The sequence below is a fragment of the Platalea leucorodia genome, assembly GCF_965183815.1.
Source record: "Platalea leucorodia genome assembly, chromosome: 4".
In the NCBI taxonomy this organism is placed as follows: Eukaryota; Metazoa; Chordata; class Aves; order Pelecaniformes; family Threskiornithidae; genus Platalea; species Platalea leucorodia.
In genome coordinates this window covers 114,506,406-114,526,612 of record NC_138826.1, presented here as the reverse complement: position 1 = coordinate 114,526,612, position 20,207 = coordinate 114,506,406, and the positions used below count along the sequence as shown (strand labels likewise).

The 20,207-nt window shown below is 46.2% G+C and overlaps 1 protein-coding gene across 3 annotated transcripts in view; it reads right to left on the bottom strand.

The window, feature by feature from the left end:
* RSBN1L (round spermatid basic protein 1 like) overlaps positions 1-3,874 on the bottom strand; it is a 49,657-nt gene extending 45,783 nt beyond the window's left edge. For all 3 annotated transcript variants that reach the window (XM_082310829.1, XM_082310831.1, XM_082310830.1), the window contains exon 1: positions 3,222-3,874. In XM_082310829.1, the coding sequence (XP_082166955.1) occupies positions 3,222-3,846 (625 nt within the window). In that variant the 5' untranslated portion in view covers positions 3,847-3,874. The remainder of the gene's footprint in view (positions 1-3,221) is intronic.
* Between the last annotated feature and the right edge of the window lie 16,333 nt (positions 3,875-20,207).

Sequence of the window (20,207 nt, the reverse complement as noted above, 5' to 3'; positions counted from 1 at the left end):
GACTCCTCCCCATTCATAGACACTGGCACCCTTATCAGTACAAAGTTCAATTGGGAATTCCACTCCATCCCGTGTACCCACGTGCAACGCATCTCCACTTCGGCTGTAAAGAGGAGGATGGAGTTTTTCCATCTTCAGAGCCTCAAAACAATCAAGAAAATCTCACCCATTCCACCTGCTTATCTTTTGATAATTTTGGCTCTTTTAGAGACTTCTGCACCTTTAGTCTCCTCATCTGCACAATTTTCTTTCTGGCAGGTGCAACACTGATATGTTTATCAGTTCTGAATGCTACGAGAGAAAAACAATCAATACTGTCAATTCCATGTTGCTGCTTATTTTCAACAGCACCAAAAGCAAAATGGTTGTCTAACTGCAGACTCGAGGGAAACGAAACTGCACTTCCGTGCATTAGGTTGATTTTTAGAAAGTATTACCGGCTGCACATATTACAGCTTCTATGAACTCATCTCATTACACCAAAAGGGGTACATTTTACTCCTTCTTTCCCCCTATATATTCCATGCATGCAAGCCTCTCAGGTTTTCTTATTATACAAAACCCTCTAAATTCACCCTGATGTCATACCTGTGGACTGCCTAAATTTTCCACTCTCCTTTTATCCTACCCTTCTTCTAATCTTCCTTGCCTTTTCTACAGCACCTACATACATGGTTTTTGTCCCAAAGCAAGATCAGAATCATCTCCCTCTTACACAGTTTTTGCATGCCATTTCCTCCCTCTTTCATGTCAGCATCTCAAATTCACTCATTCCACATTCACTCACACTGCTGCAACCAGCGTCCCTACAGTATCTTCTTCTAATCTATGCCATAGTCCCAGCAATCCCAATGCACAAGTTCTGCCTATTCCACCCTCCCACCCTAATATATCATTCTTAGTTTTCCTCTCTACTTAGAATTCTGTATGCCCCCCCCAGTCATTCTTTTCTCCCTGCATCATAACTGCATTTCTCCTTTCCTCTCTGAAAAGTAAATTATTCACAGGATTAACCGCACTAACCTGTTCTTTAATCTACAGTCAAATACAGAACCACTTTTAAAAGGCTGGTTGCTCTCAGCAGAAGACTCACTGCATCCCTCACTTTCTTACAGCCTTCTCTGCAAAAATATACAGTTTAATGAATATACATTTTTTCATTTATATAGGAAAGTACACCACATAATTTTAGCTATAGAAACCACTTCCTCTAAACAGAAATCTCGAGACCCAGATGCCATACAGGCATCATTCGCCATGGAAAATGTTATTTGTTGCCTGTAATTAGGTTTTCAAGAAATAAATGAAAGGTGAGAAGATCTGTTCTGAGCAAACAGCAACTAAAATGTCAAGTACTTGTGCCTGTCAGTATACAAGTTCTGAGAAAATATTCTTTCCAGATAGAAGGTGCAGAATCTCCTCTTGAAAGACTAATCATTGCTTCCAGGAGGGTTAAATTAATAATTATTCAGTTGACACCATGACTGTTACCATTTCTTTTACCAATGTGCAAAAAACATTTCATCCTGTTCTTGTATTATTGTTCTCAGAGATTTATTAACACGATTGTGTAACACTGGTAAGACACTAAGACAATCCGAGTGAATATGGGTATTATTTCCATAGCTTTATTTGGAAGATATTGAGGGAGTTTCTTAGCAGCTATCCTTGAAAGCAAGAAGGCTTCACCAACACCAAATGTGCACTCAGTATCATTTCTGAAGATTTTTCCTAAGTCATCTTTTGGACAGGAAGAAGGAAAAAAAAAAAAACTAAAATGAAATACTTGAAAGCACTGAAATGACATACTTAAAGCCCACTTATACACCAGCAATGAAGATCCCAAGAACAAAAAGATATGTGCAACATGCCAACCAAAAAGAACCAGTAATTAAAAAAAAAAAATACTCAAAGGTAAGTGAATCAGAGAAAAGACACTAGCAAAAACTAGCAGAAAATGCAGACAATGTGATCAATAGACAAAAAGGCATACTGATAATAACAATTGTTCTCTACAAGCTTGGCTCATCCTACAAGTACAGATATAGACCACAAGCAAAGTAAACTAAGCCTACATAACAGCTATAATTTATCTTTCCTTTGAAAGATACTTGCTTAAACTAGGTAATGGAGTGAATGTTTCAAGTTCTTCATATTTCGATGTAAATGCAAAAGCATCAACATCTGGTTTAAGGTCACTGGAGACTGGGAAAGCATACACTGGAAATAAAAGCATATATTCTTGTATTGTCTTCATATATTCATGCATTGTCTTTCACTTCCTATGCATCTACCGTTAATCACAGTTAGCAAGAATCTCAGCAAGAATCCAGCCTAATATCTTGTCTTACCTGGTATGGCCATTTTTGTCCAGCCCCATTAATAAACTAACCCAGCACTCCTCCCCTTCTCCTGAAGGCCTCGAGCACTTGTAAGATTTTAGCCCAGTGATCTTCAGGAAATAAAGCAAACCTGAAGCAGCAACTAAATGAGATTTCAAAAGTCTAAGCACCTAAATTTTAACTGCATGCTCCCTGGTACTCGATGACTTAGCCTGTAAAAATTAACAGCCTAACAAATGAGATCATTCGGGATTTTATTTTAAAACTGGGGTTTTTTTGTAACATGTAGTCTCCTCCGGTTTTCCCCCACAGCAAGGACAAAAATTCAATTTTGTTCGCAGATCTCTAGCAAATTACTAGGCACCCTTATTTCCCTAATAGGTAAGAAAACCTAAGGCCTCTGGCAGCTTCTAGCTGACGCCATCGCTAACTCCACACCCCCTTTTTTGACAGGATTGACGGCAGACTAAGCCGCCGCTGCCTTCTCCACAAACTTACACAACGCCAGCGGCCTCCTCCCCGGCTCCAGCCGGCGGCGCCCAGGCCTGGCTGCCCCGGCCCCGCGGAGGGCAGGGCGGGGGGGCAGCCAGGTAAGGCCCGCGGGAAGCGGCGCTGCCCGGGCCGGCGCGCCGAGGCGGGGCGGGGGCAGGCAGCCATGCTAACGGCCCGACCCGAGCATCACAACCATTTCCTGCTCCCTGACGGCAGCTGCGGGCACCTTCACGTACAGCACCATACCCACCCTGCCCAGCCCGGGCTCGCCCCTTCCCGATCTCCTCCAGCCTTCACCATCCCCCCTCCCTCCCCTTCCCGCCCCTCAGGCTGCGGGCAGCGAGCGATCCCCGCGGGCCGCGCACAGCCACGCCGCCCGCCCCTCACCTTTCGGCAACAGCAGCTTCACCTCTCCGTTCTCCTCCCGGCCCGCCGCACTCAGGCCCCCGCCGCCATCTCCCACCGCCGCGACCACGGGCAGGGCCCCGTGCTTCCTCCTCTCCTTGTCCCGCTTTTCCTTGGGCCTCTTCGGCTTGGCGCTCCCGCCGCCAGCGCCAGCCGCCCCGCCGCTGCCCGCCTCGACGGCCAGAGCCAGGCGGTGCCGGTGGTGGCGGTGCTGGTGCTGCTGGTAAGAAGAGGAGGGGGAGGCGGACGAGGGCAGCAAAACGGCGGGCGACAGCAGCTTCCGGGACAGCGGAGAGGGGAAAGCGAAGCCCGCCGCCCCCCCGGAGGGGCCAGAAGGGAGCGGGGGGAAGCCCCACGCCGCGGGGTTGCTGTAGCTCGGCACGACCGCCGGCAGCGACTGCTTGCCGCTCCCGCCGTTGCCGCTCCCGCCGCCCCCTTCACCGTTGACGCGCTTAGTGCCCTTCAGGCTCCTCTCATCGGCTCCCTTCATCTTCTTGGCGGCTGGCTGGGACCCACGGGAAGCCTTCGCGTCCGGGGCCGGCCTGGCGCCGAACGGCTCCTGCTCGGGCGACGCCGCGCCACAACCAGGGCTCGGCGGCTCCGCCATTTTGGGCTCCTGCTTCTATTTACTCTCGGCTCGCCTCAACCGACAGAACCGGGAGGGGCGGGGGGCGCCCCGCCTCGCCCAATAGGCAGGGAAGGCGCCGGAGAGACAGCGTGATCGACCAATCGCAGGGCGAGGAGGGGGCGGGTTCTCAGGGGATTGGGGGCGGCGGGCTCGGCTGAGTGCGCAGTCAGAGAGCGGGGGCGAAGGGAGGGGGGCTGCTGTCAGGGCGGGCGCAGCTGCGGGGCGGCGGCAGCGGGGACGGGGATGGGGACGGGGAGGCGGCGCTCGGCTCGGCGCAGGGCCGGTCCCGGTCCCGGTCCCCAGCCCCGGCGGGTGTGGCGGGGAGCGCCGGGCGCGCTCCGCCAGGCGGGGGCAGGGCAGGCAGCCGCCCCGAGCGATGGCGGGCGGGGCCCGGCCGCGGCAGCGGCAGCCGGAGGGTGAGGCCCGGGGCTGAGTGGCCGCGTCCCGGCGAGCCGCTTCTCCGCCATCCGGGTGGTCGAGCTGTGGCGCATTACGGCGGGGCCCGGAGGCGCTGGCGAGCCGGGAGCTGGGTTGCATCAGCTTTCAGCTCGGGGGCTTCCCCGCCGCCGCCTGGCGCTGCGGGCGGCGGGGCCGGCTGAGGGGATCCCTGCGGCCCCGCGGGCGGCGTCTGAGAAAGGCTTTTGCCTGGAAATAAGGGAAGTTGGGAACAGCGCCTTTGCCAGCAGGTTGGCTCCCTCCAAAGCAAAAGGCAGCATGGCCTAGAACGTGGAGTTTATTGCCACAAATAAGAGCTCCCCCCCCCAGCCGTGCCCTTGGCATCTAGAGCTGGCGCAGCTGCGGCTCAGGTGCAGACTGAAGTTCTCCCAAGGCCTGGTGTAAGCGGCAAGTGGGCACAGAAGTAAAGAGAAGGTGAGCCCTCGTTTCCTGGGGCGTTCGCATTGCCGCTCTCCGCTCCGCTCAGTCATACCTGCGAGTCTCCTTGGCGCGGTGGGAAGAACGGAGTAGCCACCACGTTAAACTTTATCTGGCAGGCTGCTGCCAGATCAAATTGCTCTGTGAAGTTTTGTATATGATGTATTAGCAGACAAACCAGGTTTTGAGATGAGATTTTTTTCGCTTCAAAAACTATTTTCATTTGAGCTGCAAGTGATCAGCCTCAGAATAAGCTTGCTCCTAGCACTCTGGGTGTCTCCTCCTTTGTTTCATTTTTTGCAAATTGTAAACCAGACTGAATTAGGTCCAATGTTCATCTCAACAGCAGTGGAGAATAAATTTTCTATATCCAGCCAACTCCGCTTAAAGGATTTTTCCTCAGATGATTCAAGTTTCACTACTGTGAGAGCGTACCCTCAAACTGTATTTCTGGGCGTGATGGGGAAAATGGCATCTGTGTCAAAGCACAGAAAGATCATTTCACAGCACGTATTTGAGCAGCAGTCAACTAACATCCAAGCCCAGACTGAAATCCAGGTACAAATCTGCCCGTATGTACGCAGGCTGGTGTAACCAGAATGGGCCTATGAGTACGAAGGTCATCTTCAGCTCCCTCAGATATGTATTACTTGTATCAGTAAGTGAGAAAAACCTATGCATTTTAATACCTCTAGAATGAGAGATTTTAGGCACTTCACGGCACTGTCTCAACCTCGCAGGCTTTACAACCCAGTTCATCTTGCTTCTACGCTGTTGATACCAACTGAACAGTATATTAAGTTCATTCAATAAACTTACACTTCAGATAAGCCACAGCTGTATTTTCACACTCTCACTTTTGGGGACCTTGAAAAAATGGAAGAACAGCATTTCCACGAGTGCTCTGATCTTTTACTAGAGTAAATGCTGGGGCATGCTTTCGGTCCGAGAAACTTGACCACAACCTCTGTGAAATGCCAAAGTCGCCTAGGAGTGCAGCATCACTGCTCCCTGCATGGCAGGCTTAGCAAGATTTATTAGGCTAATTAGGCTAGATAGCTATGTAAATAGCTGAATATCTTCAAATGTGCACTTACTTTAATGTAGTTAGTAATTAAGACAAATCTTCATATTTCTGAATTTCTTACTGGACATGCTGGATGTCTAGAAAAATGCATTGAATCATAATGCAACATTCATGTGGAAATAGATATGAAGACAAAACTGGGGGGGGGAGTCATAGCCCAAAACTAGATGTAAAAACTGACATCTAGACTAATAAATGTGCAGCAAACTTTAACAGACAGCTGACAATGTGCTACTAAACTGGAGTCAAGCTATTGGTTCATTTGCTTTTTGAAGTAGTGTATTGTGCTCATAAGCATAGGCCAAGTTCTTATTAGCGAATTCTTTAGAAAATTCAACTGCAGCAAGATGACAGAGTACCTATTAGGTGTAATTGTTGCTTGCTGGAAAGCAGCGTGACTAATGGTTGGAGGTTTGCTGCTGCTATCTCATACCCATTTGTCAGCAAGGAAAATTATAGGGAGCTTGAAATTCAGAAGGCAGCTCTGTGTTTGAGATCCCACAATCGTGCTGCTGCGTGGCGGCCAGCCTGGCGGGCACGCTGGAGGAATAGGTGGTGTCCCTGTCACTCGTTTTGTCACCCATCATACGGATGCATTACAGTGCTACGCCGCACCTATGGTGAGCACGCATTCCAAAACACTTAAACCAAATTTCAGTGCGTCTTCCTTGCTACTTGTTTTTACTTTAATTAAACCTCTGGATGCTGGCACATACACCACAGATAGACACATGGACAAAATGAGAAACACCAAAAATGCTTCAGAATAAAAAGTATCTTTTAAAAAAAGGGGGTAAATACAAACAATATACCCTGCATAAACAGGTTAGAATCAGAAATTTGTTCTGATATTAATTGGAAACAGTGGAATATATATGCTTACAAAAAATGATGCAATCTCGAGAAACACGATCAAAAACATTGCCCCCCAAACTATTACAGCAAAATATAGTAGCGTCTCGTGCCGTAACTCCAGTCCCCCGCCGTGACTGAGGAGAGAAGCTTGTCTGCTTTAGCAGAAGACTCTAAACTGATTATGGAAACTATATCAATGTAATTTTCTCTATAATTTTTCACGCGCTTAGGGGAATCTGTGAAGATTTTCTAGACCATGAAAACCCCAAAGAGGCAAAACCGTAACAGTAAAAATGACAGGCACGTATCAGTCCAGTATCTAACACACACTAAGGATGAGCTTATCAGCGTATTGGCCTGCTTATTGCAAACGTGTTGCCATCTTAATTAGGATAATTATGAAATGCTGATATAATTGGTTATTAATCAAAACATTTATTTAAGTACCTGTCTTGTTTCAGTAACTAAGGAAGCTAAACAAGCTAGTGTGTACGCTCACCTAAACTTTGTCAAATTTCAGACGTCCCCTATAAAATAAGAAGCTATATGTAAGCGCTGCACACAGATGGAGTTACATTGGTTTGGCTTTATGCTCTTAGCTGCCTACCAAAGTAATGCTCCGGAACCTTACTCAGATCTCCAAATAGAAATACAATTTTCAGAAATGTTATTTAATCTCTTTATAGTTTCAACAGTTTGCTTCCATGCGCTTACTTCCTTGGTTTGGCATCTGTTCCGTTTCTAATTCAAGCATGGCAATAATTGTGCCAAGAGTAAATTGAAAACATTTGATAACACTTAGACATCTTTATGCTGGTTTTTGTCTGCAAAATTAGCTAAATGTAATTTTTACTGCTATTCATTTTTTCTTACAATTCATCAAAAGTAAATTTATTCACCTTTGGAAACGGAGGTGAAAATTAGCCTTCTTACCTGCACAGAATGTACTTACAAGGGCAGTTTCATCACGTAAAAGTGTGATTTATTTTGGAAAAGCCTAGAAAAGCCTCATTTTCCATAGTCAAAGTTTTCAGACCAACCAGTGGCATATCCAAATTTTTCTGTAATTACCAGCCAAACAACTGAACTAAATGAGACAGTCGGGACCGGCTCGGTCCGTAAGCAGGAGCTGCTGACAGCGTGACAAGCCTTGCTGCAGGGGGGTAAGAATTTCCACCCCCCGCTGTCCTTCGCAAGGGACGGCATCCCCGCGCCTAAGCAGGTGAACGTGCAGCCCAGCATCTTCGGTTAAACAGGTGACAAAGCCGGGTTTATGCGAAAAAGCCCTTTTTCAGCAAAGCAGCTGATGTCTCTTGTCTGAGTGCTGAGGGGGCAGCAGGTTAGGCTTTTGAAAGGGGGCCAGAGCAGACAACTGAGGACAGCAGTGGTTTTTATTACACTGTTCGTCTGCCATCACTTTGTAGAATCCATAGAAGCCACAAAAGGAAGTTTACACTTCAGAGAGGACCAACAACAATAATTTCTTGTTTAATGTTTTTTTTTTTAAATAGCTACGTTTTCATTCCAACTGTTGTAATAATTTTTTCCTACATGCAGAAGCACTACCCGGTAGGTCCAGCACCAGATGTGTGCTAAAATATGCTAATAGACATGTTGAATATTTTGTGTTCTAGAGACTGTAGCACGCACTTGCTCACGTAGGCCTTTGAAAGTGACAAAAGTAGGGCGTTACACAGTGTAAAAGCAAAAAAAATAAACCCACACTTATAATGTCAAATCTATACAGTGATTTCTGGACGTTCCTGAGCTAAATTCTAGAATATCCATTGCTCTCCACTGCAGATTTTAGAAAAGTTAAAGTCACTTGAACAAAGTACTGTTTTGGGGGATGATAACAGATGACTCATTTTCAGGTTATGCGGACAGCTCGGTGAGCCAGCTGGACAAAGAGGCAAGGACAGCTGCCGCCTAGGACAGGTACCACTGCGGGAGGTGACTGCAGCAGGGCAGGTTTCACAGCTGTAATCTGAAGGCCACAGAGCGAGCTACCTGAGTATTTATGTCCTGAGAGATCTGTCTTCATCCAAGCTAAATCCAAGATTCCTTCAACCCATGCAATCCAGGGGAGGAATCCCTTGGTCATTAGCTGTAATCCCTAGTCTGTGATGCTATGGCTTTGGAAACAAAAGCTAAAATTCCAGTGGAAGTGCTGTCAAAGTCCCCTCTAAATACCTGAAAGGAGGCTGTAGCGAGGTGGGGGTCCGTCTCCTCTCCCTAGTAACAAGTGATAGGATGAGAGGAAACGGCCTCAAGCTGCGCCAGGGGAAGTTTAGGTTGGATATTAGGAAAAACTTCTTCACCAAAAGGATAGTCAGGCACTGGAACAGGCTGCCCGGGGAAGTGGTTGAGTCCCCATCCCTGGAGGTATTTAAAAGACGGGTAGATGTGGTGCTTAGGGACATGGTTTAGTGGTGGACTTGGCAGTGCTAGGTTAACGGTTGGACTTGATGATCTTAAGGTCTTTTCCAACCCTAACGCTTCTATGATTCTATGAATACAGGTTGAGAAAAAAATTGGCAGCTATCAGTGCTGTTGAGGTAACATTTAGAGCTGTGCATAACGTTTGTTGGAGGACCAAATAAGACAGTTTCAAATCTGTGGGATCAGCAGCAATAAAGCCCATTGATGTTAACAGGGCTAACGCAGCAAAGACAAAGAAACTAGCGGCAAACGCACAGTACTCTCTTCTAGAGCTGGAACGTGGTATCCATGCACAGGTAGGCATGCAACACCTACAACCTGGCATTTCCATCACTTTTCAGTTTCAGGGAGCCTCTAACCTCCTTCCCCCATCCCCAACACAAACAGAAATGCAATAGGAGCCCGAGCTGGACCAAGAGAAGATGTTGATTTGGAGCCAGATGTTCTCCAGCTCAGAAGAGTCCTCCAGGGCTGGAGCGTGTGAGGGTGTTTTCCCAAGAGAAAAGACAGCAACTAATAACACAAGAATTGTGTCTAAACAGGCTTCACAACCAAAACTCTGCTTTTTCACATCCTTTCAGGAAGAAAAAAAGTGTATTAGTTGCAGGTTTGCTGCTTATGAAAGCTTTAAAACAGCCTACACCTCCAAAGCGACAATCGACACCAGGGAATGCTGCCTTGCAGAAGGGAAAAACTTAAAAATAACCATTTCAAATGAGTCAACTCTAATGGCAATGGAAAGGAAAAAAAATATTATGGTCTGGAGCCCTCAGCATAAGAAGGACATGGACCGGTTCAAGGGGGTCCAGAGGAGAGCCATGAAGATGATCAGGAGGCTGGAGCACCTCTGCTATGAGGAAAGGCTGAGAGAGCTGGGGTTGTTCAGCCTGGAGAAGAGAAGGCTGCGGGGAGACCTTATAGCAGCCTTCCAGCACCTGAAGGGGGCCTACAGGAAAGACAGGGAGGGACTCTTTATCAGGGAGTGCAGTGATAGGACAAGGGGTAATGGCTTTAAACTGAAAGAGGGTAGATTTCGATTAGATATGAGGAAGAAATTCTTCACTCTGAGGGTGGTGGGGCACTGGAACAGGTTGCCCAGAGAAGCTGTGGACACCCCATCCCTGGAAGTGTTCAGGGCCAGGCTGGATGGGGCTTTGAGCAACCTGGTCTAGTGGAAGGTGTCCCTGCCCATGGCAGGGGGTTGGAACCAGATGGTCTTTAAGGTCCCTTCTGATCCAAACCATTCTATACTTCTATGAAAGGAAAGTCATAGACTCTCCCAAATTAAACTCTAAAAGAATACTTCTTCCTTAACAAGCAATTGCCATGAGTTATGCGTACCCCTTATCGTTGCCAGAGTGCAAGTCAATGGCAAAAGAGGACTGAATCACAGACCGTGGACTCCCTTCTCAACCACAGGGACAGAGGACCCGTGCGTGGTCACTGGGAGTCAATCTGCCTTTGCGAGGGGCAGACAGGTAGGGAACTAGTACGCACAGCTGGCCGGACAAACTCACGTGCATCCATAGGGGAATAAAGGCAACCCCCTGAAACAACTGGTTTAAACACTGCTTTCTTCCCTCTATTTCTGGCACTTTCTGCAGTGGAAGCTGTAAGGTATTTCTCAATAGGTTGGTGTAGTTTCTTTTAAAAACTGAAATCCAAGTGGATTTCTGGATGGTTTTTGTTCCTCTATGCTGAGACACTTATAATCTAAGCTATGTCAGAGACATGTTTGGAGTACATTTAGTTCTAGGAAATTCAGGTCTTGTGTCTTAGAGACTAGCACTTACTTGTAGAGTAGCAGTTTATAAGTGTGTTTGTGTGTATATATATATATATAAAAATAAATAAACGGCTACTTATAAGTAGCAGCTAATCTTTCACTGCTCACCTCAGCTTCTCACTCATATAAACAACATCTATATGGAAAAATCCACAATAACGAGCTTTCTATTCACAAATTTTATTCCACATTAGAGGGAGCAGCTCTTCAGACCAGTGGCCCCGGTGATTCTGGGAAACAGTTAATTCAAGACAAACTGCTGCAAGTCAAAACACCTTTGCCGTAACATCCTTGGATTTTCTCAGATGTATCGGTGTAACTGGAAGATAATTGTACCTGAAGTTTCTAGACCATGGAATTAGGAAAGCATCTCACAGAGACTGTAGGCTAGGTTTAAGCAGAAGATACTATATTTACTTCACATTAGAACATATTTACATTAAATAAGGTCACCTAAAAATGTTTATGTACTGGGTGGCAGTTAAGGGCTTTGGGATCCAATTGTGATGGAATGAATAATGTTAATGTAAATCTAACACATCACTATCAGCCTCAGATCAGTGTCTTGAACATGGGAGATAACCTGGCTCCTCCCAGCCTCTTCACGTAAAATCGCAGTTGTACCAGACGTTGTTACTTGTACGGTCTTGCGCTGGCTGGGAGGCAGGAATGCTAAACGTACGTGATGGATAGCCCCAAATTCCAGTAACGTGCAGAAAGGATTTGTCATCTCACCGCAGGCTCTGGCCCAGAGGCTGCTCCAAGGGAGCTCCCTCGTGCTGGTCGCTTCTGGCGCTCGGAAAGAGTGGGGAGGGAAAAGGGGAAACAGATGGAAAAATCCCTCACACGTAAAATGGATCTTAATCGCTGAAAGAAGAGACATTGAAAAGCGCTTGCTTGATACATCTACATAAATACCATCGAGAGAAAAATTGACTCCAGCCAGCCTTCTGAGTCTTGTACCTGAAGCGTGCGAGTTTACAAGAAGTCACGTACCCTGGTATCCTCTCGCTAGGTCTTACTGTTATGTACGTCTTGGTCTCTAGCAAAGCGAGGATTTGTTTCATTGTTTTAAATACAAATTTAGATAAGCACATGCCGTGGTCTGTAAGAGCACCTATACATTTTGTGAGTGATGAGGAAGTCCCTAGAGCTCCAGAAGCGGCGGGGAGAGGAGCCCTGAACGGCTGAAAGAGAGCACTGCCTTTAGTGACAAATGGCGGTCCCTCCGGAGGCAGCTGCCGGGGCTGTGGGCAGGCCCGAGGGACGAGCTGCCTCCCTGGGGGCCAGACTCCTCCTGGGGCCGGGCTGGCTGGATCTTGTAGCCATCTTTTTGGCTCATGTCGCCATTCCGACTTCGTCACCCAGAGGAGGCTGGCAGGTGCCTGAGGTCCAGAAGAGGCCTGACTTCCTTCGTTTTCTTAATTATAAGAATAGGACCCCCCCATCTTACGAACCGAGGAGCCTGAGACCACCCTCCCTCTTGTGGAACAGCTGCCTGAGTGGGAGTTCGGGGTTTCTAAACTGAAAATGTGAAAGGCAGAAGTGACAGAGAGGCAAATTCAGGACAACCTGAACCACCACACAGCCTCCAAACTGTAAAGAACTAATTTATCGTTGGAAATATTTTTGTAGGGTCTGAAAATTTATTTCAAAAAAGGGTGGATTTAAAACAAAAATCCACTTGAGTATTCTTGCCAGCATCACTAAACTTGTATCGATTTTTCTGTCCGAGGACACAGAAGGGGAAAGAGCTGCTCAGCAACACTTTTCGGCACTGTTAGTTATCCCTCTACTTGTAAAGTATAATACAGGTTGATTTACATTATCAAAATAATTACTTGCATTGCTTCCTTCTTATCAGTGGATTACACACAACAGACATTTAGATAAATATGTATTCATTACACGGCAACGGTATCATAAAACGCCACTGTTCAGGTGTCACTTTGAGGTCTCAAAATCTACGCCTGACAACAGATTGCTTTCTAAACTTATCATTCTTCATTTCTCCGCCTCTCCCACCCACGCCAGGACATTTCAAGGATCAGTTTATCCTTATTAGGTCCCACCACCAATTTTTCTCCCACCCTGGGGAGTAACCATTTCCAGGGCCTGATCAGGCAAAACCAAAAAGGCTGCAAAACCAAAAACACAACTGCACCTTTTGTAGAAACTCAAACCCCACCGGTTTGTTTAAAGAAGCGTCTTGCTTGTGCTGTGTTCCTGTTAGCCAGCCACAGCCCTTCCGAGGATCTTACGAAACTGGGAACCTGCTTAACAAGTTCACTTCAGCCTTTTATTACCCACAGGCAAAGACACTTTCCTCCCTGTACTTGCTGCAGTGCAGCTCTTCCCAGCTCTCTCCTGCTGAGCTACGTGCTCCTCATTTTTCCCCGACTCTGCCAAACCCGCTTCTTACCACACACCAAGCAGAGACCATGATCTTTTATGAGCCTGTTTTGGATCAGGTTCTCTATCCAGGCAACTTGCTTCACTTTTGAAGTGCTCACAAATTACTCCCCACAGATCTCGTGACCTGAGTTATGAGTCATTTTTTAATTAACTTTTATAAAAACCAACGTACAAGTGCTTTTTCAAAAAACCCCTGATGGTACGGACTGTTCACATCAATGGAAAATGTAACCCTGGATTCCTTATTGGAGTTCACGGTGATGGCTATTTTAGTTTTTAATTGTGTCTAATGAAATACAGATCAGAAGCTACATTACTATTTTTTAACAAAATTGCCAGCCTGTCACTGGTGGGTTCAACTGTGTTCAGATATCAAAGTAACGCATGGAATTAGACTGTACCAGACCCAACCTTCCTTCACTTAACAGCAAATCAATTGTGTTCAGTGCAGGCAAGACGGAAGTTTAGTAAGAGTGAAATCCTAAAGAGAGAAGTGTACTGGGCAGTGCTGGTAAAATGTGTAAGTGATATTACAAAGTTATATTCACCGTAAAGCATACGCAGTGAACGATGACACTATTTTGGAGATGCAAGCAAAAGGAGAGCAGCTACTGCCGATGAACATCAGGTTGCCTTGTAAGCTTCGTGTCTTCTTCCTACCAGCTTCTCCAGGCTCACCTGAAGAATGAATACATCACTTAAAAAAAAAAAAAAAAGTAAAAACAGCAAGAGAGAAAGAGAGCTAAGAAAAATTTAAACAAGTGCTGCAAAAGATTTAAAAATACTCAGATTCATGAAGCTGATTTTTTTTTTTTTGTCCTTTTGACATTAGGCCAGAGATGTAGCAGGTGGGGTACGTACTGGGATGGAACCATACACCAGACATCTTCTGGAGAAGAGTGAGCAGAGTCAGTAAGCAGAAAAGCTCAGCACAGTCTTTGATGCTCCATGCTTCAGCAATGGGATGGATCCTCTTTGAACCAAGTCCAGCTCTTCATTTAACTTGACAGTCAAGCTCTCCATGGGATTTTGGTCCTACTTACGCAAAAGATCAATTTTTGTACGTGCCTGTGATCTTTTACACTAAGGACTGTAACTGTGGATCAAAGTGGGAACTGTAGATGTGAAAGATGACTTCCACTTCACTAGCTGAAATCCATGGAGCCCAGTCGCGCTGCCGAAGACAGAGCTAACCACTCTCCTTACAAGAGCCCCAAACTGCAAACATTTACATGCATGCTTAACTCTGCAGATGAATAGCCTCATTGAGCTCGCTACGGCTGTTTACATGCAGAAGTTACTCATGTAACTGTTTGCAGGATTTAAGCCAAAATGCAAAACTAGTTTCTTGCCTTGGCTTCACCACAGTAAGCTCTTCATACAGACACACTACGTTTTCAGAGGCGAGAGTCAAGTGGTTAAAGAAATCGACTGTTACAGCAACAACGATTTAATAGATCAAAACAGAAGGTGCTTTCAACTAAGTCTCTTCAAGGGAAGACCGTTTACCCCAGAAGTTCAGACTCTGAGATCTGAGCACACAGGAACACAAGATTTTATTCGCTCACTGTTTTAAGACTGCGAATACTAAGCTTTTGCCACATACAGTCTTAGAGGTGATGAAGTTCAGCATTTGGTACAGATCTTGGGGGTGACTGGGGATACCACGGTACTGCAGCAGAGAAAACGGTATTTTCTAGCTCTAGTTGATGGCCCAACACTCAAACCCCTGTTTTGATTAAGTTGCATGCATGGAAACGGTCAGAAAGAGTCACATCAGGGAGAGCCTGGCTATTATCGGGTGTTACTAAGGTTGTCACTAGCCACTCTGCAGACTTCCTAACTATCAGGCTAACTTTCTAACGTACAGGCTTAAAATAATGCTGAGGGTTCCAGCAGGCCAGTCGGAGCCCCGCGCTGGCCTGCCCCAGCTACACTGCGTCCTAGTTGAACGCGTTCTTTGCATTTAGCCCGGCTTTTTAGCCCACACAGCATTACCTTCCGTGGAAGCTGTTTCAACTCCTCAGGTAACATTTGAAGAGCATTTTCAGATCATGTCAAAGGCCCTTCTCTGGTGAAGGTCTGCAGTAATTGCAACTTGTTTATATTGCGGAGATGTTACTTCTCCCTCCAGCATTGGGAAAACTCTCAAAGTGGTAGTTGCGTGCAGTTGTATATGCTTGCCTATTTGCTCAGTTACACGAAACCTGCATTGTCCAAAGCCCTTAAGACCTTGTTCCTCCTCAAACACCCCTTTTCAAGATGATTTTCATTTCTAGTCTTTCTCTAGTCCAACCCTCTCTTGCTTGTTTTTCTCTTTCTGGCTGCAGCGTGCTGGGGTTATGCTGCAGGCAAGAGCTTTATAGTTCGGAGCTCCCCAACGCTGCGGGCAAATCCCAGCTGAGTAGGGGGGCAGCTGGGACTGCACAGTGCCTAAAGCCGTACCGACGCAGCTGGCTACCAGGACCCAGCCTGCACCCGAGCACTCCCATACGTTCATATCATCCAGCTGTAGTTGAGCTTTCTCTACCAAATCACACCTATGGCAGCAGCAGCGATAACACCCCGAGTAGTAGAGTTTGAGCATGGTCTCTTTAGTGCTGCTTTTCATGCTTGGAGGTAAAAAGATACTCAGAAAGCAAGAAACGGCTCTGAATCAAAGGAAACAGCATACCCTAGAGCCTGCAGCTGAGCGAGGCTACTTTTGCAGTTTGGCACAGAGGACACGGCAGAAGCAGTCTGTTAAAACGCAGCTGCAGTTGCATCAGGAGCAGTAGTGATTTCACGGTATGTACAGACATGCACTGATCTCACATTCAATGTCAAGTGCAGCTTTTAAGACTTTCAGACTGAATTACAACTCTGCTAACAAAGTGGAACCCCTGATGCTGCTTAACATCTGACTCTGGGAAAAAGCTATGCCCTCATTTCCAGCCTGTACCTGCGGAGAACCCTGCGATATAGGGAATTTACTTCTATGCAGCTCATTAGAAAGTTTCAGCTTATGCTTTATCAATGTAGATAATTTTAAAGTGGTCTGCACTTATGTTGCCACAAAAAACTCTCAAATAGTAAATCTTGTCTTTGAGCCTGTATACATCAATGTCACGTCATATTTATCCACTCTGATTGACATACCCTTCATTTCAGCCCGAGCCAACTAGGTTCGTGTTGTTCTCCAGTTCTACATGCGTCAAGAGAGCTAACGGCTGCAATGAGTAGCTATACAAAATTGCACATTGTTTGCATGTTGTTTACAGCAAAGATTATGATAAACCTTTGAGAAAGTGAGCCAGAGCTTCCATGCACGTACCTTAACGGTAACACCCCAGACAAGGCTCAGAGGTCAACATCAGTTGTGTGTTGTAGTTCAGCTGGGAGTGGGGGTGATGAGGCATTGAGCTAGGGGATTTTTCTTTGCCTAGGTTTGAGAGATCTTCACTGCAGGTCTATACGTATGCCACATAGTTCATCCTCAAAGAAAGGGAAGTGCATTCTTTCAGTAAGTGTCTTAAACCTTCACATGCAGAGCTTTAAGGGATAACGTGGAAGAGAGCTTTCTGAATCTGAATTCTCTCAGTGCCAGGCGGCACACAAGGCGCGAACATCGTTCTTCCACTTCGATCGGTCTGCGGCTGCGTGCTCTGGAGTCCCAAGGGCCACAGTGCAGTCTTCTGTTGGTTTTTTCCTCAAGACATGACCGATCCAGTTCCATCTCCTCCTCCTCCTCACTTCGTTACTGATTTTCTCCGTCTCCGAGTTGATGCTGGTCGTTTCTGCAACTTTTTATTTTTTTTCCCCGGGAGGAGGTAGTTGGCCTCCTGCCCAACCCCCATGACTTGGAGGGCCAGTGGTTTTTCTGTCAGGGTGGCCTTCCCTTAGGCTGCGTTGGTTCGCGGCACCTTCTTCAATTTTATCCGGTGCACCCTCCAGAGAGGGATCCCCTATCCACCACCCAGGGGACGCGCCTTCTAGCCGTGCAGCCCCAGCCGAAGGGGAAGAGAGCTTTACACAGAAACAAAAACGACAGTCCCCTTGTAGAAGCTGAAATACCTCTGATTCAGCTCCTCAAATTCTCCTCTACTTCTGCCCTCCCTTAACTGTAGGGAACCTCTAACTCCACCCTTTTCTCCCATTGATTTCTCCCTTTCACATCTCACCTCTCTACCATCAAATGCATGCATTTTTTTGTCTTTTCTCCTCAAGTTTTTCTGCTTGCCCTCAATTCTGTCCTCACCTTGATCTCCATCTTGCTGTTGTCTTTTGCTCTTCCCCTTAAAGCTCTTCTTTTCCCTCACAGTGCCCTCTTTAGTGTCTGTAGGGGTGTGTGCATGTGGCTGAATGTAATGCTGGAGCTTTTTGCTTCCCAAAACATTTAGTATTTGTTTTCATTTTCACCTCCATGCTCACTTCTTGCATTCGTCTCCTGAACTTTCTTTTTTCACTATGCCCAATCTGTCTTCTCTCTCAAACCAGTTCCCAAAGGCTTTTTGATTTCAGACACATCAAATGCAGGATCCTTTTCCTCCTCACGCTGTCCTGAAAATTCTTCTTCCCATGGCTCATGCTTTTTCTGACTTCTTTCCTATCTTTTTAACCCTTTCAGTGTACTTCAGGAGACTCCTCCCCCAAGCCTCTAGCAGCGCAGGCACTCCGAGTAGTCCCTAACAAACCCAATACCACATAGGTGTGCTCTTATCATCCAGATTGGTCTCCTCCTGCACAAAGGTGTTTGTTACATGATTTCTTTTTGCTCTTTTTATAGACACCTAGACATCAGCTGAAGCTGCATTTGGCTTAATCAGATCTTGTATCCTTGGTTTTCCTTCTTCTACCCACTTTTCTCATCATTGTGCTTGCTGCCACCATCCCAGCCATCACTGATGCCTACTCCCTTTCACCTGGACTTCTCTCCAGGTGCTCTGATTTAGGCTAGTCAGATCTTGCAGGTCTTTCCTGCTCGAACATGTAAGATCTTATCTTCCCAGAGTTCTTGTCCATCTCACATCTCATTTCGCCTTCACAAATAAAATGTCTTGCTTATACCCATGAGAGAACAGCTGCCCTCCAGACTTTTGCTAAGTGCATCATTTATCCTCACCTTACCTCTTGCTCTGCTGTTTTCCATCGCACTTATCACAACTACTTGTTTTCAGCTTCAGTGCTCTCCACACCCTTCCTTTTGCCCTTCGTGCTGTTCTAGGAGATCAGCTTTTGCATGACTGACCTGTCATGCCAGCCTTCGTGGTCCTCTCCAAGTTTTAAGGCCAACCTTATAATTTCTTCCATGCTGTCCCTCAAGCTTGCAAGTTTCCTTCAATCCTTCCAAAGCCATTTCATTCTTTATATTCCTCCAAGAATTTTCCTTGACTGAGATATAACACAATCTTGTTTAGATGGCATGTGTCATTTTTATTTCCTATCACACAGTGCTATTACAGGTTCCTTGCACTCCTGTCCGTGACGCGGGGTGGGGGGAACCCACCTCCTTTTTGCTCTGTGCAGCCTCCAGCACAACGGGGCCTGGTTCGAAGCCTGATAGAGGCTTTAGTGCAGTCCCGTAACCCCAGGTGTAATCAACACCCTCCGCAAGCACCTTGTATGCTTTCTAGGTCCTATATGAGAAGGGCAAGTATAAAGAATAGGTATGCAGCCGAGGGACAAATATCTTTAGAGAGAAGATATAGCAAGGAGCGATTAGCACAAAAGCTACCTCAGCCTGAGGAAATTAATAACTAACTGGCTTGTGCAGGGGCTTAGGGACATTTAAAGCAAGCCTGGCCACCAATGCAGCAGTCAAACAGCTGGAAGAGTCACACGCTCAGCTCAGAAGTGCCAAGTTTGGACTTGGGTGTATTCCTCACCCATATGCCAAAGAACTCTCTTGTCATCACTAAAGTAAATTTACTTAAATACAGTTGTCTCCCCTACTGCTAGACTGCTGGTTTCTGAACATCCAGCACTCCTCCGCTGCACTCCCCTGCTCGTACTTGGCCTTCCTGCCCACTACTGCATTACTGATTTACAAGTAAGGGCAGAGAAACTGCTCTTTAGTACAGCTAAACAATAAAAACTGTTTTGCCAGACGTACTTGATGTCACATGGGAGATGAGAGACAGCAGACTGTCACCTAACCGAAGTTAAATCAGTCCACGTTTACACCCCAGCCAAGAGAGAAGCGTGTTCAAACCAAAACCAGTTGCTTTGGGAAAGTATGCAGCTTTCCATCAGCTGCCTTCCTACCTACGATTCATACGCAACTTCTCAGCCCATAAGCTTCTGCAAAGCTAAAGAAATTCATTTGTAGGTTAACCTGATACCCTGGAAAAACATGAAGATAAGAAAAAAGAAGTCACTGCATGATCATTTCAGGTATTTACACTTTGTACTTAAACTTTGTTTAGGAGTAGGCTCTCTCTGCTCTCTCCAGTTTAGAGCTGCACGAGTGAGAAATAATAGTTGGAAAAAAAAAAAAGAATAAAATAAATGTTGTTAGGATACAGAGTGTCAATTTTCTATTTAACTTGTTTCATAGTATTTCCCTGTTGACTTGACGTTATGTTATGCACAAAACACGCTATATTCTCACCATGACCTAGATGTCAAACCCCTAAAAGTCCGAGTCGTGTTCCCATACCAATTATAACCTAGTGATCTAGCTGGGAGGCCAGGGGAAGGAGGGATCCCATGTGGGATTGTTTGCTTATGGCAAAGTCTGCAAACTAAGATTTGAGTAGAAGAAAGCATTTACGCTTTTGGACTTGGTCCATTCTCACCCATAATATCAGGTATTATATCTGCCTAAATAAGAGTTACTAACCTGGCCACCAAGGCCTGCCAGTACCAAGAACGTTTAATCGTAAGCAACCACGTGGCTGAAAG